Source organism: Ornithorhynchus anatinus, chromosome 18 (genome assembly GCF_004115215.2).
Source record: "Ornithorhynchus anatinus isolate Pmale09 chromosome 18, mOrnAna1.pri.v4, whole genome shotgun sequence".
NCBI classification, from domain to species: domain Eukaryota; kingdom Metazoa; phylum Chordata; class Mammalia; order Monotremata; family Ornithorhynchidae; genus Ornithorhynchus; species Ornithorhynchus anatinus.
The window spans coordinates 839258-865080 of NC_041745.1; the positions used below are offsets into that span (position 1 = coordinate 839258).

Consider the following 25823-nt stretch of genomic DNA (forward strand, 5'->3'; position numbering starts at 1 on the left):
CTCCCCCAGATCCTCACAGCACCTGCCCAAACTCAGATGCCAGAATGGACTACTTAAAACATAAATTCTCCTTCATTCCGCCTCAGCCTCCAGGAAAGAGGACAGGCCTGGGAACTTGAGAACCCGGGTCCTAGATCTGCCGTGCGCAAGGCTGTGCACGCAGTAAGCGCTCAATAAATACTGTTGAACGGATGAATGAATGAAATGGCCTGCTGGGTGGCCAAGGGTCGTTCACCTTCTCTCCGCTTCAGTTTTTTCACCTGTAAAATGGGGCTGAACACCCGTTCTCCCTCTCCCTTGGACTGCGAGCCCCGTAGAGGACAGGGACTGTGACCGACCAGATTACCCCGTACACCAGCACTATGTGACGAGCACACAGTAAGGACTTACAGATACTACAGTTATTATTATTGTTATCGTTAATCCAGAAGCCCCTATCCCAGCAAAATCAGCACGAAGAGCAGACCCCTCAGGCGGCCTGAAGGGCAAGTGGGTCCAACCTGAAGCTCCCGGGGACGGGGAGGGCCGGCCGGACCCCGACGCCTGCCAGCAGCGGGCCAAGACGCGTCTGCCCGGACAGGGCCGCCGAGGGCCGGGCGAACCCAACCTCTTGCCAGCAGGGTAAGCCCGAGCCTTGTCCAGGCGGTCCGGGACTGCGAGGGCCGGCCAGACCCCCGCCTCTCGCCGGCGGGCCGGCCGCAGCCCGAGCCCCGCCCGGCCACAGGGACTCCCACCTCCCTCCAGCTGGCTAGCCGCCGCCCGAGCCTCATCTGACCGGACGGGGCCGGCTCTTCCTCACGGGGCGGGAGAGAAGCCCCCCGACTGCAGAGGGAAACTGAAAGCGGAAAGGGGCGGCAGTCGGGCAGAAGCCGGGACCCACCGAGGGAGGGGCGGCCGGGCCAGGCCGGAGGAACGCAAGGACCGCCGCCGCCGGCGGGACTCCGACCCCGACGGCGGAACTGGGCCGCCGAGCCGAACTGGGATCCGGCTGCCCGCTTCGACGCTTCGGGGTGGACCGCTCCACATCCCTGACTCGCCTCCCTCCATCCCTGACTCTCCCCTAGTGACCCGGCGCAAACCATCCAACGTTCCTGACCCTCCCCTCTCCATCCCCAATTCTCCTCAGTGATCCAGCCTGGACCCTCCCACACCCTACTCTCCCCTCTCCATCCCTGATTCTTCCCCAGTGACCCAGCACGGACCATCCGACCCCCCCGACTCTCCCCGCCGCGAACGAGCAACGGGCCATCCGACCGCCCCGATTCCGCCCCTCCGACCCGAGACGAACGCTCGTCCACGGATCTGTCCAAGCTCTGCTGGACCTGCCGGGGTCCCCGGTTGCCCCACTCCCGGTGTGGACGGATTCCCTGTGCTCGCCCCCGGGGGGGGGGGGGGGGCGGGGAGAGGAGCGTTTCCTGCCGTGTGTTCCGACCCCGTCCCACTCGGGCCCCCTCTCGGTCTTGTGGCTTTGCAGGTTGGGATGTCTCCCCTGGTGCCGACGGGTGCCTCCAGCCGCTGAAATGACCTCTCGCCGGGAGCCTACATCAAATCGGGAGCTAAAGCAAAATGGGCGGTGGGTGGGACCGTGAAATACAAAAATCGGGATTTTCCGAAAACTAACAATCGTGTGCTGAAAAAAGCGGAACCTGGTTCCGTATGGCGCTTTTGCCATTCTCCCAGGAATAGCTTGGGTGTCCCTGCCGTGCCCTCCCGCAGCTGGACGCCTCCCCCGAGGCCAGCTCCGCCGCTTTTCCGGCCTTCCGCCGACCTCTCCGGTGCCCGGCCCCGAAATCCGCTCCCGCCCCCCACCATCTCACCGCTCACTTTCCTCTTACTCCTCCCCTCTGGCCGCACATTCATTCAACTGTATCTATTGAGCGCTTACCGTGTGCCAAGCACTGTACTAAGCGATTGGGGGAGTACAACAACAGACACCCTCCCCGCCCACAGTGAGCTCACAGTCTAGAGGGGGAGACGGACATTAATACACGTACCTAGAGAAGTGACAGATAAAGACATACGTGAAGCATCGGGGAGCAGCGTGGCTCAGTGGAAAGAGCCCGGGCTTGGGAGTCAGAGGTCACGGCTCCGCCACTTGTCAGCTGCGTGACTGCGGGCAAGTCACCTAACTTCTCTGTGCCTCGGTGACCTCATCTGTCAAATGGGGATTCACTGTGAGCCTCACGTGGGACGACCCGATGACCCTGGATCTCCCCCCAGCGCTTACAACAGTGCTCTGCACAGAGTAAGCGCTTAACAGATACCGACATTATTATATGTGCTGTGGGGACGGGAGGAAGGATGAACGAAGGGAGCAGGTCAGGGCGACGTAGAAGGGAGGAGGACGTAGTCAGGGAAGGCTTCTTGGAGGAGATGTGCCTTCGATGAGGCCTTGAAGGCGGGGAGAGCAGTTATCCGTCCGATTTGAGGAGGGAGGGCGTTCCAGGCCAGGGGTAATAATAATGTTGGTATTTGTTAAGCGCTTACTATGTGCCGAGCACTGTTCTAAGCGCTGGGGTAGACATAGGGGAATCAGGTTGTCCCACGTGGGGCTCACAGTCTTAATCCCCATTTTACAGATGAGGGAACTGAGGCACAGAGAAGTTAAGTGACTTGCCCACAGTCACACAGCCGACAAGTGGCAGAGCTGGGATTCGAACTCATGAGCCCTGACTCCAAAGCCCGTGCTCTTTCCACTGAGCCACGGTGGCGACACGGATGAGATCGAGGTACAGTGAGGAGGTCAGTATTAGAGGAACGACGTGTGCGGGCTGGGTTGTGGCAGGGGGGCTCCCAGATCCGACCCCGGCTCTTCCGAAGTGGGGCCCCCCCACCCCGCCCCGGCCCAACGGGGCCCGGGGGGTCCACCCGGAGCCAACGAGCACCCTCGGAGGCGGGTCCCCAGAGAGACCGACTCCGATCCACCTTGTCCGGGGGGGGGGGGGGGGAGCCCGGGCCTCAGACGGGAGACGCGGAATTTCACCGGCCATCTCACGGCGACTCCCTCGATGCCAAGCCGTCGCTGGGTCCTCCCCTCTCCGCCCCCGAGGGACCGGCCTGGCCGCCCCGCCCGCCCGCACGGGCTGGTAGCCCCTAGTCCCGGGCTCTGACCGGAAGCGTCTTTTTGGCAAGCGGTTGCCGTTCCTGTGCAGAGACTCTAGCGTGATCAGACGGTTGGTGCCCTGGTGCAGGAGCTCCTAGCGTCCGGTGTCCTCGCGCCAGCATCATTACGCGGCCGGGCGCTCAATCCCCCCGGGCCGGGGCTCTACTGAACGAACCCTCGATCGATCGGCGATATTTCTTGCGCGCTTACTACGGGCACAGCATCGGACGAAGCGTTTGGGAGAGTACGACATAACACTAAACAGACACAATCCCTGCCCACGACGAGCTTACAGTCTGGAAGGGGGAGACGGACGGTAATGTAAACAACTCCCAATGCGTCGCTTAAAGACACGCACGGGAGTGCTGTGGGGTTGAGGACTGGGGCGAATAGCAAATGTCCCCAAGGTCGCAGCCCAAGGGCAGAGATGACGCAGAAGGGAGAGGGAGCTGGGGAAAAGAGGGTCTAATCGAGGAAGGCCCCTTGGAGGAGAAATGACTTTAATCCCCTCGAGCCAGTGTGCCAGCACCCCGTGCCCCGGCGCTCCGCTTCTCAATGCCCTCGTGCCACTGCTCGGGCCGTTGAGCGCTCGACGCCCTTGTGCCAGGGCCTGGCCTAGTGGGTAGAGCTTGGGCCTGGGAGTCAGGAGGACCTGGGTTCTAATCCCCGACCCACCGCTCTTCTGCTGCGGGACCCGCGGCAAGTCGCGTCACTTCTCCCTGTCCCCCGCTACCTCATCTGTAAAACGGGGATCACGACTGCGAGTCCCAGCGGGACGCGGACTGTGTGCAATCCGATTACCTGCGGTCTACGCCAGCGCTTAGTACGGTGCCACGGTGGAGTGGGCAGAGCACAGGCCCGCCAGCCGGAAGACGGCGGGTTCTAACCCCGGCTCGGCCCCTCGTCCGCTGTTTGACCTTGGGAAAGTCGCTTCGCTTCTCTGTGCCTCCGTTACCTCCTCTGGAAAATGGGGATTAAAACCGGGAGCCCTACAGGGGACGGGGACTGTGCCCGGCCCAATCTGCTTGTGTTCGCCCCGGGGCTTAGTGCCCGACACAGAGTAAGCCCTTAACGAATACCTTTATCATCAGTGGTAGCAATTAAGTGCTCGATGCCCTCGTGCCAGCTCTCTAATGATCTACGGCACGATGCCCCGGTGCGCACGCTCTGGTGATCGAGTGCTCAGCGCCCTCGTGCCAGGGCTCTTGCGACTGAGCGTACGATGCCCTGGTGCGAGCGCCCTACTGGTCTGAGGCAGTCTGGCATCCCCCATCACCTCCATTTGTCGCCCGTCTTGCGGACGGCCCGGGACCCCCTCTCCCCCACTCGTGCCAACCATCGCGCCAGGCACGAGGAGCCTTCACAACCAGAGCGGGGAACAGGGAGTCAGTCGATCGCGCCTTCGCCGCCGGAACTCACGTTACGCTCACCCCGCGGCCCTTCCACAACCCCACCCGGCGAGAGGAGGCGTCCGGGACCCGGCTCCGAGATCGGGTACGAGCCCCCATCGGCCAGGCTACCGGCCCGGGGGAGTTTGGCCACACTGGACTAGTTGCTCAGACTTACAGTGTGGACTAGGAAGCTACAGCCCGGGCGCAGATCTCTCTTAATCCACTCCCGGGCGCTCCCCTCCGCCCCCCGAGAACCGCACACGCCGCTACGGAAACCGACCGGGACACGGGTTCACGATCCGACCCGTCACCCTCTGCGCCCAGTAGACGCCCAAGCCGGCGCCGCGCGTCCAGTGGACCCCCAGGCCGGCGTCGTGTATCCGGTGGATGCTCGGGCCGGCGCTCTGCCCACGGTCGACGCCCGGGTCGGCATCCCGCCCACAGCGGGTGGCCAGGCCAGCATCCTGCCCACACCGGGAACCCAGATGGTGCTCGGTAAACATCACCGAGGATGATAACCGTGTTTTCTTCCCCTGAGTCACCACTTTCCCCGCAGTCCGAGAAGGAGCCCCGGCTCGGGCGATCTATTTAGGGGACGGAGATGAAGGAGGACGATAGAACAACTACTGCCGGGCGCCAGAACAACCATCTGACGGGTCCCGGGGCTAAGCCGATCGTCCGGAGGGCCCCGGCCCCGCCGGGCTGCGGCGGACGGCTTCCGGCCGGGATCCCGGGCCAAGCCTGGTTCCCCGACTCTCCGCTCTCCCCACGGAGTTCAGAGAGGGAGGGTTGAACGGCTCTGCCCTTGAGGGCCCCAGGCCGCCCTCGCTGGGGTCGGCCCGACCGGCGCCACCCACCCTGGGAATGACCACGCCCAGATCCCGCCGCCTGAGGCCCAGTAGGGACTGGGGATAAGTCCCCCCCCCCCCCCCGCCTCTACTCCGGGGACCCAGGTCGGACCACTTAACACCCCCGACTCCTGCCTCGGTGACCCAGCACGAGCCACCCGACACCCCTGACCCTCCCCCAGCGACACGGCCCGGGCCATCTCACACCCGTGACACTTCCCTCTCTCTCTCTCTCTCTCCCCTCCGGTGACCCGATACGGACCGCCCGACGCTCCCGACTCTCCCCCGGTGACTCGGAACGGACCGCGCCACACCCGACTCTCCCCTCTCCATCTCTGACTCTCCTCCCGTGATCCGGAACGGACCGTCCAACCACTCTACCCTTCCCTCTCGTCCGAGGACCGGCAAGCGTGGGATTCGTCAAGCGCTTCTCACGTCCTAAGCCCCGGGTGGATACAAGAAAATCCGCGGGGACGCAGTCCCCGTCCCACATGAGGCTCACGGTCTAAAGGGGAGGGAGAACGGGCGCCTCACCCCCATTTCTTAGACGGGGGAACCGAAGCCCAGAGAAGTGAAGTGACCTGCCCAAGGTCACACGGCAGACAAGAGGTGGGGCCGGGACGAGAACGCGGGTCCTTTGACTCCAGGCCTGGGCTCCTTGCGTTAGGCTCCGCCGCTTCCAACCCCCAACCCCTCCGGAGCCCGTGGGGTACAAGGTTCCCTTGGGAAGGGATTCTCTCTCTCTCTCTCTCTCTCTCTCTCTCTCTCTCTCTCTTTCCTCGGAGCAATTATCTCCCCCGACTCGCTTCCTCCGGGCGCCTCCCGGCCCGACGTGTGGGTGAGGGGATCCCCCCACGTCTGCAAGTGATCCCAGTGGGCAAAGACGGCGTGTGCTTTCGAAGCGGGAAGGCCCAGATCCCGTCGACGCCCGGTCCCCACGCCGCCCCTCACCCCACGCAGGACGCCTCCCCTTGTCCCCCCCGGGGCCTCGGGCTTCACAGGCCCGTCGACACCACTAGACCGAGCCGAGATTTCTTCCCCGAGGCCGGGCCCCGAACCAGTCCGCGGCGCCCCGGAGACCGGAGGTTTCTGGGGGTGTCTTGGGGAACGCGTCCGAGCCCGCCCCTGGATCGGGTTCCCGCGGCCGATCCTCAGTCCGACCTCCTAACGGCTCCCCTCGCTGCGACCTTCCTCTCCGGGCTCGGGCCGACCGGGCCGAGGGCCGTTTGGGCCCCCGGTCCCCGGACACGACCCCGCCAGAGGAGTCTCGGGGGGTTTGGGGGCAGCGGAGATCCGGGCTCCGCTTCCTCCCCGTCCCCGAGGCCCGGCGGCCGCGCCCCGGCGGACCGCGGCCTTGGCCGCCGTGTCTCCGGCTCCGCTCCGGGCCCCCCGGGCTCTCCGCGGCGCGCGGGCCCGCTCCGCACGTCAGAGGGCTAATTCTAGACCGCCGCCCGCTCACGAGACCCTTCGACGCCTCCGACCCCCGACCCGTCGCTCGGTCCCCTCTCCCCCGCGGAGCAGCCGTGACCTCGCAGGCGCGCCCCTTCCCCCCTCCCACCGGCTGTCGTCGTCCGCCACCCGGGTGGCTCTGGGGACCGAGGGAAGGCCGCGGGAGGAGGCCCGGGGGCGGGCCCCTCGTCCCCGTGCCCGCCCCGCCCATCTACGCGCTCCCCGGGTGGCCGCACGGCCCGGGGGGAAAGGGGGACCGGCCGACCTCGGCCCGCCGGAGGGGAAATTTCTGGGGTTCGGGGGATGCGACATCACGCTCCGGGCCCCTCCGGATCTGACGTCTACAGCCCCCTGGCCGCCGGGTGGAGTGGGGGAGGTCTTCTGGCTGAGAGGAGCCCCCCCCATCTCCAGCCCGAGACCATCCTCTCTGGGAGTCGGTCTGGGGGTGGGCCGAGAGTCGCCGGGTGACGCCGGGGCCGGGGGCGGAGGGACGGCGAGGCGCCCCGGCCGGCCCGGGGCCGGAGGGGGCCCACCGACGGTCCACCGCAGCGTCCCTCGGCCCGTCCCGTGGTCCGGGGCTGGCCGCGCCCCGCCCCCCCGGCCCCACCTCCCCCCCCCCCCAACCCCTGAATGTGACATTGAACAAAATGCTGCAATGCACCATTCGCAGGGGCCCCGGGGGCTCGGAGGTGCCGGCCGCCCCGCGCGCCGCCGCGCAGCCGCGGCCGGGCCGGCCGCCCGGGCGGAGGGGTGCCCCGGCCGCGGCCGGCCCCGCGCCCCCGCCCCGCCGGGTTGCCGGGGTCGGTCGGACGCTCCCCCCGTGGCGGCCGAAAGCGCCGCCGAAGGGAAGGGGACGGCACCCGACGGCCAGGTTCGGGAGGGGGAGGAGGATGGACCGCCCCCTACGACGGGGGGGGGGTGGGGGGGATGAGGGCGGACCGCCCCGCCCGGCGGCCTGAGAGCGAGGCCGGACCGGCCCGCCCGGCGGCCGGCGGGGAAGGATGGACGGCCCGGCCCGGCGGCCGGTGGGGGAGGAGGGGCCGCTCCTCGTGGCGGCCGGCGCGGGAGGACGGCCGGATGGCGCCCGGCGAGGGAGGCGGGCCGGGTCCACTCGTCGGCCGGCGGGGGAAGGACGGACCGCCCCGCCCGGCGGTCGGCGGGGGGAGGCCGGGCCGCCCCGCCGGGCCGCCGGTGGGGGCGGAGAGGCCGCCCCGCGCGATGGCGCAGACGGGGGCGGGAAGTCTCCCCGTGACCCCGGCGGCCTGAAGACCGCCGAGCCGGGCCCCCACGCTTCGAGGACCACCCCCCGCCCCGCCCCGGGGTGCGGCAGCGAGAGCCGCCCCCGGGAGGACGTGGACGATCCCCCCGGCGGGCCCCGTCGAGCCGAGCCCGAACCCGAGCCGGTCGGCCCCCGCCGCCCAAGGCCACCGGGGCCGGCGGGCGGGGAGGATGGCGGACGCTCCCTGGGCGCCCGAAGGGCGCCACTCGAGCATCGAGCCCGGGAGGCCCGCGGGGAGGGAGGAGGGATGGAGAGAGAAGACAGAGAAGGGAGGGGCGGGCGGGGACCCTGCCCTTTCCTTTCAAATCTCCTTCCCTTTCCTTTTAAATTGTATATGAAAAAAATCTCCTCCCCTCTCCCGTCCGCCGGCCGCCCTCACCTCCGGCTAGGTCTTCCCATCTGGGCATCTCCGCCGAGCGCTCTCCTCCGGCTCGCGGCGCCGGGGATCCGCCTCCCGGAGCCGGGACCGCGCTAACGCCGCCGATCTCGGGCGTCTCCAAAAGCCATCGCCGTGGCGACGCCGCCGACCGGGCTTTCGCCCCGGAGAGCCGAGGGGGGGCCGGGATCTCGGAGCGCCCCCCCCCCCCCCCCCGCCCCGCCCCCACCCTCCGCCGGCACAAGCGACGCAATAAGATCTTTAAGACAAAGAGAGGGAGAGGGGGAGAGAGACAGACCGGCCGCAGAAACACGTGTCTTTGTTACAAATGGACGCGCGGTGATTTCTCCCCGGAAGACGCACCCCCGGCCTCCCAAATGAAAGGATGTCGGAAAAGAATCGTCGACGCCCCTCCGGGCGTGCCCACCCCTACCCGGAGGACGGGGCGGGCGACGAAGGGCTTCTGCCGCTTTCTCTCCGGAAGGGAGGGCAAGGTGACCGCTCCGACTCGGGAGGTCACGTCGTCCACCCCGAGCCCGGCGGCGGCCACACCCCACCCTCTGCCGCCGAGGGGAGGCGCGGCATCCGACGAGAGAGGGGAGGGGGCCGGCGCGGGGCGGCGGACCCCCGGGGGTCGGCGCCACGCCCTGACCTCGACCTCCCGCCGGGGCCGACCGGCACCCGTCCCGGTCCCCCTCCTCGAGGAGGGGGCCGACGGGGCCGGGTCTCCCCCTCGCCCCCGCCCCCCCCGAGGGCCGGGCCTTCCCTCTGCCCGGCCGTCGCGGCCCGGGGCCGGAGCCGCCCCCGGTGCGCACACGTGAACGGGTGTGGGTGCCCGGGCGGGGGCGTGGGGGCGGACATCTCGGTGGACGCTCGGCCGAGAAACCAGTCGACCGACGGGACCGTGGCCCCGCGGAGGCCCGTCGGTCCGCCGGGGGGGGGTGAGGGGGGAGCGGCGGGGACGGGGGGGAATGTCCGCGCTCCCTTCCTTTCCGGCCGAGGCCCGGGCCGGCGGCCGCCCGGGGTCCCCGGCCGGTCCGCCGGGGGGGGGGGGGGGGGGGGCCGATCCCATCGAGAAAGGAGAACCAGTCACCCCGTCCGAATCGGCCCCTCGCCGGAAAATTGGGAGGAGGGAGCCGGCGGACGCTCCGCCGTTCCGTCAACTTGGTTCGATGCGATCTACGTCCTCCCTCCGCCCGGCCCCCGCCGCGCGCGCCCCCCCCCCCCCCCCCCCCGGCCCCAAATCGCCTCGGCGGATTGCACGCCCTGCTTGACGGGCACAATCTCCCAGCGGGAGGAGAAGAAAGGAAAAAGGGAAGAGAAAAGATCACCTCCCCAGCCCCCCGTCCCCACCCCGCCCCCCTCTTCCAGAGGAGGAGAGACCGAACAGATGTTTAAAGATAGCTCCCGAGGAATCGCGGTGAGCCGGAGTCAGCGATGTAATTAACACCTATTTATAAAAAATAATTAAAGTTGTGACCGCCACAAAGAGCGGCGGAGATGATCGGGCCCCCTCCCCTTTTGCTATTTTTTTTTTTTATTTTATTTTACACTGTTTGCGGCGCCCCCACCTCCCCGCCACCTGCTCCTCTCCGCTTCCTCGCGGCCCGTTTCCCTGACAACCTTTCACCGGCTGTTCCCGCGAGCGCTCTCTTTCCGTCCGGCCCCTCGGTGTGATCTTATTTGTTTTACAGCCGGCGGGACAAGCGTTCAGACAAAGACGGGCCCGCGAGGACGGGGGGCCGAGGCCCGGCTTTGTCTCCGGCCGGTCCCCGGACCCCGGGGTCGGCGGTCGGCCGGGGTGGGGCCGTGCCGCGGAGGGAGGGGACGGGGGGGCTCTCCGGATTCCCCGCGTTCTGCCTCCCACCCCGCCCCCCGCCGCCGCCCCACCATCACCGCCGCAAGACCCCTCCCCGTATCCCCCGCGCTCGGCATCCCTTCCGAGCCGGCGCCGCTTCCTTCCGGCTCCCGGGCCCGCTCTGCGCCAATCTCAAGGTGAACGGGAGAGGACGGGGGTCAACGTCTCCGTCCCCGTTCCGGGGCCGGGGGTCGGGGTGCGAGATGGGAAAGATCACCTAAAAATAGGATCTCGGCTTTCGCAGAAAGGGCGTTCCGGTTTCTCCGTCGGGCGGCGGGGTCCCCATTGTCACCGGCACCCGCGGCGGGGGGGGAGGAGGAGGAGGAGGAGGAGGAGGAGGAGGGGATGTGGATCGAACTCGTGGAGCTTGCGGCGGGCGGCCGGGCCCGGGGGGGGAGGGGGGACACGGCGGGGGGGGGGGACGGGACACGACACCGCACCCGGGATCCGCCAGAAGGGACCGACCTGGCTGGGGCGGGCGTTTAATGGAGAACGGGAGAGGGAACATCCGACATCACGCGCGGAGACGGCTGGAGGAGGAGGAGGAGGAGGAGGAGGAGGAGGAGGAACTGGCGTGTGACAAGATTAATGGCCGGCGATGATATTTATGATTTTACGTCCCCCTCCCCCCCCCCCCCCGGCCCCCGCCACACCCACCCACCCGCCCGCCGCCCCGCCGGGCACCCCCTCGCCCCCGCCGGGGCCCGCGGCCGGAGCCCGCTCCTCCCGTCCCCTCCCGCCCGCGGCCGCGCCCGCTTACCATCTTCAAGCCTCTCCATTCCATCTGGGGGCCTCGGGACGGACCCTGCCGGTCGTCCCCCCCCCCCGCCCCCACGCGCCGTGGCGGATGCGAAAGGAGCGTTATGTAAAAGCCGACATCCCTCCTTCCAGCCCCGCCGCTGGGGACCGGCCACGGACTGCCACGCGCGCGCACGCACACCCCGGACACACAGACACACACCGCCACACGCTCGCGCGGGCCGCCGCCTCTCTCTGTGAGGTCACGACGGGGAACGCTCGGAGGCGCGATGCGCGGCGGCGGGCCCGGCTTGACGGGTCCGGGGAGACGGCCGCGCCAACTGCGCAGTCCGCCGCCGCCCCCGCCCCCCGCCCGCCGCCGCGTGGGCACGGCCGGCGGGGCCGGCCCGCTCCCCCCTCCCCGAGCGCGCCCTTCTCCTCCCCCCGCCCCGGCGCGACCCCCCGCCGGGATGCCGCCCCCCCACCCCGCCCCGACGCCCCCATCGCGGAGCCTTCCGTTTGAAGGAGAACGACGATGACCTTAAAATGACAAAGTGCGGCTGGCCCCTCTGCCTGCCGTTAAAGGAACCGCAGGCCGCCGGCCGCACAAAGACACGGTCGACGGTGGGACCCGCCCCCGCCGCGGCCCCCCGAAGCCCCGAGCCGCGCCGGCCGCGACCCCCGAAGCCCCGGCCCCTCGGGCCGCGACCCCCCGACTCCACCCCGGCGCGGCCGAGCGTGGATCCGGGCGCGCGCCGGTCCGTCCGTCCGTCCGCCCCCCTCGCACGCTCACGTACACCCGACACGATCTCGCACACACACACACACGGCCGAACCCCCCCGCCCCCCCCGACCCGGCCCGAAGGGCGTCCACCCCGGCGACAGGACCGCAGATCTCCGGATACCCACCATCACCATTCTCGTCGGCAGATAGTGGCTGTCACGGGCTTTTGACTCTTCTCCTCTTTGAGACCGGCGAAGGTGGTTTCGGGATTTAAAAAAAAAAAAAAAAAAATCAAAAAAAACCTCTCGTTTGTATTATCGTTATGATTTTTTTTTTTTTTTTCAAACGATCCACGGAGCACAGGGCGGGCGTTCGGGCAGCGAACCAATTGGAAAAAAAAAAAAGGGGGGGGGAGGAAGGAAAAAAAAAAAACCCAAGGCTCGGTGTCAAAGCCCCCCGGTTCTAGGATGGAGAAGAGAAGACCAACCGAACAGAGCTCTGCTGAAATTGGCTTGCGGCTTCTCCTTTTCGCATCCATTTATGGGGACCATCTGTCAGCCGGAGCCGGGATCCCATTGGCCGGGGAAGTCGAGGGAGGCGTTGCAACATCAGGTGCTATTGAAATTAGCTCCCGCCAGATTGACGATGTTAATGATTCGGTGACCTCTACAACAACAGAGACCAGATTTCTGAACTGCTTCTTGTGTCTAGTAATTAAGGCGCAGCTGAAGAAACGACACACACACTCACACGCGCGCGCCCGCATTATCATCATCGCCGTCATTTTCTTCCTCGCCCCCCTCTGAGAGACCCAGATCCGAAGTCTCGGAGCAACGGCGGGTCACGCTCCCGGGGCTCTACGGAGGGGCGCTCCGGCGGGCGTGGGCGCGGGGTGGGGGAGCCGCCCCGCCCCGCCCCTCCCGGGTACGGCGTTCGAGGCCCAGGGGCGTCGGGCCGCCTCGCCGTTCCCGCCAGTCGCCTTCGAGGGGAGACCGCCCCGGACGGCCGGCCCGACGCGGAAGCGGTCCGAGGGCTAGGCCGGCCGCGCCGTTTGCACGGCCGCGGTGACGGCAACTCCATCGGCGGGAGTCGGCCGGGAGGGGGACGCGGGAGCCCGGACCGCGGCTCCCTCACGGCGCGGACCGCGGGGTCCCCGGCTCTCTCCGGGGCCGACCGGGCCCCATCCGTCTCTCGCCGCGGACCGCCGGGCCCCGGTTCTCTCTCCCTGCGGCCCGCCCGGTCCTCTCCCGCCCGGGACCGCCGGGCCCCGACCCTCTCTCCGCGGACCGCCGGGCCCCATCTTTCTCTCGCCGTGGACCGCCGGGCCCCGGTTCTCTTCATCCGTGGACCGCCGGGCCCCCGGCTCTCTCTCGCCGTGGATCGCCTTCTCGAGGCTCGAGGATCGCGGGGCGGCCGGTACTCCCCTCCGCCCGCGCTCCACGTGTGGGAGCCAACCTGAGGGGTTCCGCCCGGACCCCGCCCGCCCCCCTTCATGGCACACGGCGGCTTCGGCTGCTCTCCGCCCGGTGAGGAGTCGGCCCCACCACCCTATGGGCTCGCCCCGGCGCTCCGGGGTGCCCGCCGTGCCTCCCGTGGCCCGCTCCCAGAGGACGCGGCCCGACCCCGGGAAACTCCCAAGTCTCTGCTCCGCTTCTTCCGGCCCCGACGAGGCTCCGGCCGACGGACACGCCCCGGGCGCCTCTCTCCCTGAGGACCGCGCGGTCCGGCCCGAGTATCGGCAGCCTGTCGGTAAGTCAACTCTATCTACTGAGCGCTTACTGCGTGCAGAGCGCTCTTGGGAGAGTACAGTATGACAATATAACTGACCCGTTCCCTGCCCACGGCGAGCTTACGGTCCAGGGGGGGAGACGGACGTTACCATAAATCAATACGCTATATCGCCCGGACCGTGCGCCCGTCAGAGGGCAGGGACCGTCTCTATCTGTTGCCCATCTGTACATTCCAAGCGCTTAGTACGGGGCTCTGCACGTAGTAAGCGCTCAATAAATACTACTGAATGACTACGTGCCCATAAATGCTGTGGGGCTGGGGCGGGGATGAATCAAGGGGGCAAACCACGGTGACGCTGCAGGGGGTTAAAGGGAAGGAAGAGAAGGCTTAGTCGGGGAAGACCTCCGGGAGGAGACGTGCCTTCAATAAGGCTTTGAAGGCTTTTCAGAAAGAACTGAGAAAACGGCACCGTGGCCATCCCTCGGTTGACACCCCTCCGCCTCTCTGCCCGCCCCCGGTCCCGAGCCAAGACGAAAGCGGGACCCGGACCCCGTCGGCCGACCGCATTCCGGGACCGTCTCCCGTTCTACCTCCGTATCGTACTCTCCCAAGCGCTCGGCCCGCAGTGAGCGCTCACTGCCATCCATCGACTGATTCCTTCCGATGGCCCCTCGGGGTCCGGCGGCCCGGGCGGGACACGTCCGCCCCCTCCCTCCGCCCGGACCCCGACTCGTCCTCCTGGGGGTCGGCTGCTTGCTCCTCCTTCCCCGCTCCCCTCCCGGCCCCGGGAACCGGCGTCCCCGTCCCCCGCACCAGCGGCCGTCGGTCCCCGCCCACCCACCCCGTGAACGCACGATCGGTTCCCTTACAGTCCCCTTCTGGACCGTAAGCTCCTTGTGTACAGGAAACGTGTCCTCCGACTCCGTCACACTGTACTCTCCCAAGTGCTTCGTACAGCGCCCTGGACGCGGTAAGCGCTCATTCTATACAACTGATCGTCTCTGGAGGCGGAAGGGAAAAACCGAACGGACGCTCGGATTCCGGTCCCTGTCCTTCCTGAGAAGAAAATCACCTCCTCCGTAGACGTGTGGAAAAAAATTAAAATGGGAAGCAAAGCGGGAAACCTACAAGGAAAAGCACAGATGCCGGGGCCAGGAAGAAAGACAAGGTAGGATCTCGTCATCTAACAGAGTAGCGCGACGCGGCCCGCTGATTTCCGACATCTCACCGCCGATTTTGTTTTTGGGGAAACCGCCGGGGGCCCGGTCGGGAAGGTTAGCAGCACCGGAGGAGGGAGGTCTGTGGGTTGGGTTGTAGGAGAGAAGCGAGGTGAGGTAGGAAGGGGCGAGGTGGGGGAGGGCTTAGGAGTTAGTGTTCGAGATGGAGGTGGACGGGAAACCACTGGAGGTTCCCGAGGCGGGGGGGGGGGGGGGTGACGGGTCCCGAACGTTTTTCTTGAAAAATGATGCGGGCAGCGGAGTCAAGTGTGAAGGGTGGGAGAGACGGGAGGCTGGGAGGTCGGCGAGGAGGCCGACGCAGTCATCCAGGCGGGAAAGGACGAGTGAGTGTATTGACGTGAGAGCGGTCTGGATGGAGAGGAAAGGGCAGATTTTAGCAATCTTCTCAAGGTGGGACCGACGGGATTTGGCGACGGATCCAATATGCGGGTGGGATGGCCAAGAGGAGTCAAGGATAACGCCAGGGTTCCGGGCTCGGACGGAGACGGGAAGGATGGGGGTGCCGTCCACAGGGTTGGGAAAGCCGGGAGGCGGACGGGGTTCGGGTGGGAAAACGAGGAGCTCGGTGTTGGACGTGATAAGTCTGAGGTGACGGGAGGCCATCCCCGTGGAGGCGTCTCGAAGGCAGGAGACGCGAGACTGGAGAGAGATGAAGGCCGGAGACGTAGATTTGGGCCTCACCCGCAGGGAGGAGGTAGTCGAAGCCCCGGGAGCCAACAAATTCTCCAAGGGAGGGGGTGGGGATGGAGAACGGACGGGGACCCAGATTTGAACCTTGAAGGAGCCCCTCCCCCCCCCCCCCCCCAGTTAGGGGGTGGGAGGCAGAGGAGGAGCCCGCGAAGGAGACTGAGAACCAACGGCCCGAAAGATAAGGGGAGAACCAGGAGGGGACAGAGTCAGCGAAGCCCAGGACGCTTCCAGGAGAAGGGGGTGGTCCACAGTGTTGAATAATAATAATAACGTGAGCGCTTACTACGTGCAGAGCACTGTTCTAAGCGCTGGGTAGATCCAGGGGAATGCGGTTGTCCCGCGTGAGGCTCACAGTCTTCATCCCCATTTTCCAGATGAGGTCACTGAGGCCCAGAGAAGTGACTCGCCCACAGTCACCCGGCTGACAAGCGGCAGAGGCGGGAATGAAGGCGGCCGGGCAGTCACGGAGGATGAGGACGCGATCCCGGCAGGCGCAAGCCGCTCTCAAATGGTTTGGCCCTCCGGCGGGGGGAGAGGAACGCTTAGTACGGTGCTCTGCACATAGTAAGCGCTCAATAAATACTCCTGAATGAACTCTAGGGTGACCCCGAGCCAGGACGTAACCTCGCCGTGCCTCATTTTCTGTCTCTGAGAAATGGGAACGAGATCACGGCTTTCCAGGGCGGGGGGACAGAGGGGCAGAGGGAAGGAGGAGGGACGGAGGAGAGAGAGAGGAGGAGGGGGAAGTCCCCACCTGTTTCCAAGTAGATTTAAGAAAGTCATTTGCACACTTACCGGAGGTCTAAAACGCGAATGGAGAACGTCATTTTCGCTCAGGGTGAAAAAGTACCCGGCTGAGGAAAAGACCCTGTTCCCGGGGGGGGGGGGAATCTAGAGTAGCAGCGCGGCTCAGTGGAAGGGGCCCGGGCTTTGGAGTCAGAGGTCGCGGGTTCGAATCCCGGCCACTTGGCGGCTGCGTGACTCGGGGCAGGTCGCTTCGCTTCTCGGTGCCTCAGTTCCCCCCGTCTGCAAAATGGGGATGAAGGCGGCGAGCCCCACGTGGGACAACCCGATTCCCCCGTGTCTACCCCGGCGCTTGGCCCGGCGCTCGGCACAGAGTAAGCGCTTAACAGATACCAACATTAGGTAATAATAATAATAATAACAACATTATTATTATTACCGACAATAATAACGTTGGTATCTGTTAAGCGCTTACTACGCGCGGAGCGCCGTTCTAAGCGCCGGGGGAGACACGGGGTCATCAGGTCGCCCCACGTGAGGCTCACAGTCTTCACCCCCGTTTTACAGACGAGGGAACCGAGGCCCAGAGAAGTCAGGCGACTCGCCCGCGGTCACACCGCCGCCGAGCGGCGGAGCCGCGATTCGAACCCACGACCGCGGACTCCCACGCCCGGGCTCTCTCCGCGGAGCCGATAATCACGGTCCCTGTCAAGGGCCGACGGCGCGCCAAGCCCTGCTCTAAGCGCCTGGGTAGATCCAAGGGAATCAGGTTGTCCCACGCGGGGCTCACGGACTAAACCCCCATTTTACGGATGGGGTCGCTGAGGGCACCGAGAAGGTAAAAGCGACTTCAGCAGCAGGCAGCGGCAACAGAGGGCCGAGGAGGGATTAGAACCCACGTCCTCCGACTCCCAAGCCCGCGCTCCTGCCGCTACGCCACGCTGGCAGTCCCTCCGAGCACTATACTACGCGCCGCGGTCGATACGGGCAAATGATGATGATGATGTTGGTATCTGTTACGCGCTTACTCTGTGCCGAGCACCGTTCTAAGCGCTGCGGTTGACACGGGGGGAATCAGGTCGTCCCACGTGGGGCTCGCCCTCTTCGCCCCCATTTTACAGACGAGGGGACCGAGGCCCAGAGAAGCGACTCGCCCACAGTCACACCGCTGACGAGTGGCACAGCCGGGATTCGAACTCCAATTCGAAATCGGGTTGGACACGGTCCCCGTCCCAACCCCCATTTTACAGACGAGGTGACCGAGGCCCGGGGAAGTCAAGGGACCTGCCCAAGGTCACCGAGCGGATATGCGGCGGGGCAGGGATCAGACCGCTTGCCCTTCTGACTCCCAGGCCTGGGCTCCATCCGCTCCGCCCCGCTGCTTCTTCTCCCCATTTTACGGAGAAGGAGACCGAGGCGCCCCCCGAGGTTAAGCGACTGGGCCAACGTCATCCAGGAGGCCTTCGTCCAGCAGCTGAGAAGCAGCGCGGCTCAGTGGAAGGGGCCCGGGCTTTGGAGTCAGAGGTCGGGAGTTCGAATCCCCGCTCTGTCAGCTGGGTGACTGTGGGCGAGTCACTTCGCTTCTCCGGGCCTCAGTGACCGCATCCGTCAAATGGGGATGAAGACTGGGAGCCTCAGGTGGGACGACCTGATGACCCTGTGTCTCCCCCAGCGCTGAGAACGGTGCCCCGCACAGAGTAAGCGCTTAACGAATACCAACATTATCATCATTATCAGTGACCGCGCCCCGGCGTCGTTTAGGGGATGGCTCGGGTCTGCCGGCGTCCCTCGTTGCCTCTCCCGGTCATATCCTACCCTCTGAGCGACGCCGGCGTCCGCCTCTGTATTTTCTGAGCGCCTACTGAGTGCCGGACGCCGTCCTTTCGCATCCGGGCCCTCGACCCGCGTCGTAGCGGCTGGTACGGCGCTCCGCGCGCGCTTTTGTGGCCGTCCCGTGCTGTCGGGTCGTCTCCGACCCACGGACACGCCTCCCCCCGCTCCCACCTGCGAGCGTTTCCCGCAGCGGGTCCGAAGAGTTCTCCTGGTAAAGGCACCCGGTAAACGCTACCCGATCCACGGATTCCCCCATCTGATTACACGTCCCTAGCGCCCTGCACATAGTAAGCGCTCGATAAATGCTACCGAATGATCAGAAGGGCCTCAAGGACGAGGAGCTCCGCTCGCCCAAGCGCTTGGGCGGGCGCTCGGGACCCAGCAGGAGTTCAGGAGACGCCGTCGGTCGTTAGATTGGAAGCCCTCGGGGGCAGGGGTTGCGCCTGCCTTGTGATGATAATAATGACGCTGGTATTGGTTAAGCGCTCACTAGGTGCAGAGCACTGCTCTAAGCGCTGGGGTGGATACAGGGTGATCGGGTTGTCCCCACGTGAGGCTCACAGTCTCCATCCCCATTTTACAGATGAGGGAAGCGAGGCCCAGAGCAGTGAAGCGACTCGCCCACAGCCCCACGGCCGACGAGTGGCAGAGCCGGGATTCGAACCCGCGACCCCCGACTCCCAAACCCGGGCTCTTTCCACCGAGCCGCGCAGCCGCTCTCCCGGGCGGCTCCCGAACCCGGACCCGCCCCGCGCGCGCCCGAGGAGCTTGGGCGATGACTTGGGAAACCTAATTTCATCCGTGGAGAGACTCAGGCCGCCGTAAATCCGGGGGCCGCCCTGCCCCGACCAGGGGCGTGTCCGATCCCCTCTACCCTCGAGACCCTGCCGCTGTGCGCGGCTTGCGCTTTCGGTTCCCGAAAACCCGGGGCCTCCCCCGTGGGGGCTTTTTTTGATTCATTCGCTGGTATTTACTGAGCGCCTACTACGTGCAGAGCACTGTGCCAAGCGCTCGGAACGTACAGATCGGTAACAGGTGGGCTTACGGTCGATTCGGGGGAGACGGACAAGAACGACGCCGTTTCCTCCTAGCCCCACTCCCGCACCCCGAGCCGTCCGCGCCCCCCCGGCCCTCGGGCCGCCGGGTGAGATGATCACGATGGTATCTGTTAGGCGCTTACTACGTGCCAAGCACCGTTCTGAGCGTTCGATCTCCCCGGGCCCCGGCCTCTCAGGAGGTTGGTTTCGAGGGGCCGGAAAGGGTGGCCACAGTCGGTCCCCGTTCCGGGACCCTCGGTCCCCAAGGGGCAGGGGCCGGGAGAGGGGCGAGGGGGTGCGGGAGAAGGGAGGAAAAGGGAGGGGAGGCAGGGAAGCCTCTCTCGGGGCGCCTTTTTGGGCAAATCGGTCCCCTCCTCGGCGCCGAGATGGGGCAAGGGGAGCCCCTCCCCAAGCTGCAGCGAGGACACGCCGCAGGTGTCGCGTCTCCCCGCCATCCCCCGAGTCGCGGCAGGGACCCGCCGCAGGTGTCGCGTCTCCCCGCCTCCCCCCCGAGTCGCGGCAGGGCCGCGCCGCAGGTGTCGCGTCTCCCTCCCCACATGCAGCAAAAAAACCCGCAGCAGGTGTCGCCTCCCCGTTGCATCAAGGCCAGGAAGCAGGTGTTACGTAGTGGCCCCCCCCATGATGGAGCGAGAGGCTGAAGCAGGTGGGTGTCGTCCCCCCTCACCCCCCGGGGCAGGTGCTGCCGATCCCCCCCCCCCCCCCCAGCTGCAGCAAGGACCCGAGGCAGGTGTTCAGAGAGGCAACGCGGCTCAGTGGAAAGAGCCCCGGCCTTGGGAGTCGGAGGTCGTGGGTTCGAATCCCCACTCGGCCCCGTGTCAGCTGGGAGCCAGTCGCTTCAGTGCTCTGGGCCTCAGTGGCTTCGTCTGGAAAACGGGGATCAAGACCCTCCCCGCAGCTGCAGCGGGGACCCGAAGCAGGTGTCGAGAGAAGCAACGCGGCTCAGTGGAAAGAGCCCCGGCTTGGGAGTCGGAGGTCGTGGGTTCTAATCCCGACTCGGCCACCCAACTGGGTGACTTTGGGCCAGTCGCTTCACTTCTCTGGGCCTCAGGGACTCCGTCTGGAAAATGGGGATTAGGAGAGAGGCAGCGCGGCTCCGTGGCAAGAGCCCGGGTTTGGGAGTCGGAGGTCGTGGGTTCTAATCTCGACCCCGCTGCCTGTCAGTTGGGTGACTTGGGGCCAGTCGCTTCACTTCTCTGGGCCTCGGTGACTTCATCTGGAAAATGGGGATTAAGAGTGAAGCGGCGTGGCTCCGTGGAAAGAGCCCGGGTTTGGGAGTCAGAGGTCGTGGGTTCTGATCCCCCCCTCGGCCACTCGTCAACTAGGTGACATTGGGCGAGTCGCTTCACTTCTCCGGGCCTCGGGGACTTCACCCGCAAAATGGGGATTAAGAGTGAAGCGGCGTGGCTCCGTGGAAAGAGCCCGGGTTTGGGAGTCAGAGGTCGTGGGTTCTAATCCTGACTCCACTGCTGGTCAGTTGGGTGACTTGGGGCCAGTCGCTTCACTTCTCCGGGCCTCGGGGACTTCACCCGCAAAATGGGGATTGAGAAGCGGCGCTTGGGAGTCAGGGGTCGTGGGTTCGGATCCCGCCTCGGCCCCTCGTCAACTGGGTGACTTGGGGCGAGTCGCTTCACTTCTCCGGGCCTCGGGGACTTCACCTGCCAAATGGGGACTGAGAAGCGGCGGGGCTCCGTGGCAAGAGCCCGGGCTTGGGAGTCAGAGGTCGTGGGTTCGGATCCCGCCTCGGCCCCTCGTCAACTAGGTGACTTGGGGCGAGTCGCTTCACTTCTCCGGGCCTCATCTGCAAAACGGGGATGAAAACGGGGAGCCCCACGGCGGGGGGGGGGGGGAGGACGAGCTCGTCTCCCTCCCGGCGCTTAGCACAGTGCTCGGCACCCGGGGAGGGGCTCAACAGATGCCATCATCGCGATGCCTGCTGTGCTCCCTCCAGGACAGGAGGCGGGTGTGTCCGACCGGGGGGGGGGGGTTTGCAAGGCCGGGATGCAGCCCGTTTAGGCGCGGGTGCCTAGGCCGCGCTGCAACGGCCCCGCTTCCCCCCGCCGGGCCGCGTGCGCCGCACGAGGACCGGCCGGGCAGGGCGGCGGCGTGGTGTCTTTACCTGGCCTTGAAGGCGCATTTTCCGCGGGGGCGGGGGGACGACGGTCGGACGGGAGGAGGAGGAGGACGACGACGACGACGAAGGCCGGGCCGCTCCTCCACCGCGTGGCGGCCGAGCCCGGGGCGCCGGGGGGCGGGAGGGGGGGGGGGGGGCAGGGCGAGGCCGCCTCGCCGTCGGAGCCAACGTGCCCGGCCCGTGACGTCACGCACGTGCGAAGGGGGGCGGGGACCGACGGGGCCACGCCCCCGTGGGGGATGGCGCACGCGCGGCGGGAGGGACCCAGGCTCGCTCCGCCCCCTCCCTTCCCCGGCCCCCCCGCCCCCGAAGAGGGCGCACGCGCAGTAGAGATATGGGCGGGGCCTGTGGTTACTCCGCCCCCCTCCCTCCCCGGCCCCCGCCCCCCCAGGTGGCCGGCCTACCGGGAGAGCGCATGCGCAGTAGAGATATGGGCGGGGCCGGTAGTTGCTCCGCCCCCCCCGCCCCGCCCTCAGGTGACCGCCCTACGGGAGAGCGCACGCGCAGTGCAGTGTGGGCGGGGCCTATGGTTGCTCCGCCCCCTCCCCCCGGTCCCGCCCCCAGGTGACCGCCCTACGGGAGGGCGCATGCGCAGCTCTATGTGGGCGGGGCCTGTAGTTGATCCGCCCCATACCCCCCCGGCCCCGCCCTCAGGTGGCAGCACTATGGGGGAGAGCGCACGCGCAGTGGGATGGGCGGGGCCTGTGGTTGCTCCTCCCCTCCCTCCTGGCCCCGCCCTCGAGTCACCCCGGGGGGGAGCGCACGCGCAGTGGTACATGGGCGGGGCCTGTGGTTGCTCCACCCCCTCCCTCCCCGCCCCCGCCCCCAACGGGCAGCACTATGGGGGAGAGCGCACGCGCAGGGTGACGTGGGCGGGGCCTGAGGAAGCCACGCCCCCTACAGGGCGGCTACGCGAGGGCGGGGCCGAAGAGGAGGGGGCGGGGATGGGGAGGGCGCACGCGCAGTGGGAAGGGGCGTGGCCTGAGGTTGCCCCGCCTCCCTCCTCCTCCCTCCTCCCTCCCGGCCCCGCCCTCAGATTTGAGGCCTGGCAAAACATGGTCCCTTTCGCGTCGAGGGCTTCGCGGAATATCCTCAAATCTGCCCTCTCCTCTCCACCCCACGCATCATTTTCCCCGCCCAAACGTTGAGGACGTGTTTCCCTCCCTCCTCAACAAACTCCAGTGGTGTCCCATCCACCCCCTCATCATAATAATAATAATGTCGGTGTGTGTTAAGCGCTTACCATGTGCAGAGCGCTGTTCTAAGAGCTGGGGGAGATCCAGGGTCATCAAGTTGGCCCACGTGAGGCTCACCGTTAATCCCCATTTTAATGAATGTTGCTATTTGTTAAGCGCTTACTATGTGCCTAGCACTGTTCTAAGCGCTGGGGTAGACACAGGGGAATCAGGTTGTCCCACGTGGGGCTCACAGTCTTCACCCCCATTTTGCGGATGAGGCCACTGAGGCCCAGAGAAGTGAAGTGACCCGGCCACAGTCACCCAGCTGACGAGCGGCCCAGCCGGGATTCGAACCCATGACCTCCGACTCCCAAGCCCGGGCTCTTTCCACTGAGCCAGCATCCAACAGGAACTCCCCACCCAAGCACCCGGTCGCCTTGCCCGCGCTTACCTTTCCTTTATTCATTCAGTCGGATTTGTTAAGCGGTTTCCGCGTGCAGAGCGCTGCACTAAGCGCTTGGGAAGGTCCAGTGCGGCAATCGGGAGCGATAATCCCCGCCCACAACGAGCTGTCACCTCGCTACTCTCCTACAACCCAGCCCGCACTCCTCCGTCCCCCCCATAAACTCACCGTGGACAGGGAATGTGTCTTTATCGTTGCAGCGTACCCTCCCGAGCGTTTAGTACTGTGCTCTGCACAGAGCAAGCGCTCAGTCAATGATAATAATGTTGGTATTTGTTAAGCGCTTACTGCGCGCAGAGCACTGTGCCGAGGACTTGGGAGGTACAATTCAGCAACAGATCGAGACGCTCCCCGCCCACAGTGGGCTCACAGTCTAGAAAGGGGGAGACGGACATAAACAGGCGTCGGCAGGATCATTAGAAATAAATAGAATCATAGATTTCTACACATCGTTAATAAAAATAAATAGAATTATAAGTACAAATACGCACAGACATACACAAGCGCGGTGGGAAAGGAGGATAGAGCAGAGGGAGCGGGCTGGGGCGACGGGGAGGGGGAGCGGAGGAAAAGGGGGGCTCAGTCTGGGAAGGCCTCCTGGAGGAGGTGAGGCTTTGAAGGGGGGCGTTCCGGGCCGGAGGTGGGACGTGGGCCGGGCGAGAAGGAGGCCCAGGGAGAAGGGGAGCGGCGGCGGAGGAGCGGAGCGTGCGGGCCGCGATGGGGAAGGGGAGAAGGGAGGTGAGGAAGGCGGGGGCCGGGGGATGGACGGCTCGGAAGCCAAGAGTGGAGAGTTTTGGTTGGATACGGAGGTGGAAAGGCAACCACGGGAGATTTTGGAGGAGGGGGGTGACGCGCTCAGAGCCTTTCCGTAGAGAATCCGGGCAGCAGAGTGAAGGGTAGACTGAAGTGGGGAGGGACAGGAGGGTGGGAGGTCAGAAAGGAGGTTCCACTCGGGAACTGATGAGGGATTGTACCGATTCATCGACTGAGTGGATAAAATGACAGAATGGGTGAGGGGACAGGGAGCGTGGCCCGGGGTTCTCATTCATTCAGTAGTATTTATCGAGCCCTTACTATGTGCAGAGCGCCCTACTAAGCGCTTGGAATGAACAAGTCGGCAACAGATAGAGACGGGACCTACCCTTGAAGGGCTCACGGTCTAATCGGGGGAGACGGACGGACGAGAACGATGGCGATAAATAGAGTCGAGGGGAAGAACATCGCGTAAAAACCGATGGCAACCAAATAGAACCGAGGCGATGTACAGCTCATTAACCGAATAAATAGGGCAATGAAAATATATACAGTCGAGCGGACGGGTACGGTGCCGAGGGGAGGGGAAGGGAGAGGGAGGAGCGGAGGGAGGTGGGGGGGAAAGAGGGTTAAGCTGCGGAGAGGTGAAGGGGGGGCGGTGGAGGGAGTAGAGGGAGAAGGGGAGCTCAGTCTGGGAAGACCTCTTGGAGTAGGGGAGTTTTAAGTAGGGTTTCGAAGAGGGGAAGAGAATTAGTTTTCCCGCCTCGGTGGCCTGGTGAGGGAGGGGCCTTGGAGGAACCCCCTTAGCCGGAAACCTCTTCCTTCATCTCCCCAGCCCGCTTCTGCTCCTCCTGCCCTCTTCCCCCTGATAGTGGACTGCCTTGGAAATGCCGTGTTAGGCGTTTATTGCTACCCTTTTTCACTCAGCGGTATCTGCTGGGCGCCTACTGAACACAGAGCACTGTTCTGGACGCTTACTGTGGGCGGAGTGCTCTATGGGGCGCCTTCTGTGGGGTGCCAAATACCAACATTATTATCATTATTCTGTGGGCAGAGCACTGAATTGGGCACCTACTGTAGGCACAGTGCTTTACTGCGTGCCCACTTTAGGCAGAGCACCGTTCCGGGTACCTAATAATAATAATGTTGGTATCTGTTAAGCACTGACTATGTGCAGAGCACTGTCCTAAGCGCCGGGGGAGATACGGGGTCATCAGGTTGCCCCACGTGAGGCTCACGGTCTTAATCCCCATTTTACAGATGAGGTCACCGAGGCCCAGAGAAGTGAAGTGACTTGGTCACAGTCACACAGCCGACAAGCGGCGGATCAGGGATTCGAACCCATGACCTCTGACTCCCAAGCCCGGGCTCTTTCCACTCAGCCACGCTGCTTCTCTAGTTGGTGTTGAGCACTGTGCCGGGTACGTGTTTGGAGCGGGGCACCGTATTCATAACTGGGGCATTTTTAAAGTGCTTATTATTTGATAATGGTGGCATTTGCTAAGGGCTTGCTATGTGCGAAGCACTGTTCTGAGCGCTGGGGAGGATACAAGGGGATCAGGTTGTCCCACGTGGGGCTCACAGTCTTAGCCCCCATTTTACAGTTGAGGCAACTGAGGCACAGAGAAGTGAAGTGATCTGCCCAAAGTCACACAGCTGACAAGCGGCAGAGCCGGGATTCGAACCCGTGAACTGATGATGATTAGAACGTATCATTTGCCCCTCACTGTACTAAGAGCTAGGGTGGATACAAGACAAGGGGGTGAGACAGAGTCCTTGTCCCCCATGGGGCTCACAGCCTCAATCCTCATGTTACAGACGAGGCAACCGAGGCACAGAGAAGTGAAACGACTTGCCCGAGGTTACGCAGCGAGCAAGCGGAGGAGCTGGGATTAGAACCCGGGTCCTTCTGACTCCCAGGCCCGTACTCCCTCCCCTGGGCCCCGCGGCTTCTCACTGTACCCGCTGTGGGCAGAGCTCGGTATTGGGTCCCTACTGCGGACGGAGCCCTGTAGCACCGTCCTGGACGCCATCCCCGACTACCCGGCCTGCGATAGCGTGGCTCAGTGGGAAGAGCCCGGGCTTGGGAGTCAGAGATCGTGGGTTCGAATCCCGGCTCTGCCACTTGGCAAGTCACTTCCCTGCTCTGTGCCTCGGTGACCTCATCTGTCAAGTGGGGATTCACCGGGAGCCTCACGTGGGACGACCTGATGACCCCGGATCTCCCCCCAGCGCTTA

At 65.6% G+C, this 25823-nt stretch overlaps 1 protein-coding gene across 5 annotated transcripts in view; it reads right to left on the minus strand.

Annotated features, from left to right (window-relative positions):
* The window catches only part of ELAVL4 (ELAV like RNA binding protein 4), a 57503-nt gene extending 36230 nt beyond the window's left edge, over window positions 1–21273 (minus strand). The window contains exons 1-3 of one of the 5 annotated variants that reach the window (XM_029046604.2): window positions 21177–21273; window positions 12254–12432; window positions 11952–12006 (exon numbers count right to left, since the gene is read on the minus strand). In XM_029046604.2, the coding sequence (XP_028902437.1) occupies window positions 11952–12006; window positions 12254–12375 (177 nt within the window). In that variant the 5' untranslated portion in view covers window positions 12376–12432; window positions 21177–21273. Of the gene's footprint in view, window positions 1–11064; window positions 11370–11951; window positions 12234–12253; window positions 12433–21176 lie in introns of those variants that run through there. The other 4 variants (XM_029046603.2, XM_029046606.2, XM_039914660.1 and 1 more) reach the window with 4 other exon arrangements.
* Between the last annotated feature and the right edge of the window lie 4550 nt (window positions 21274–25823).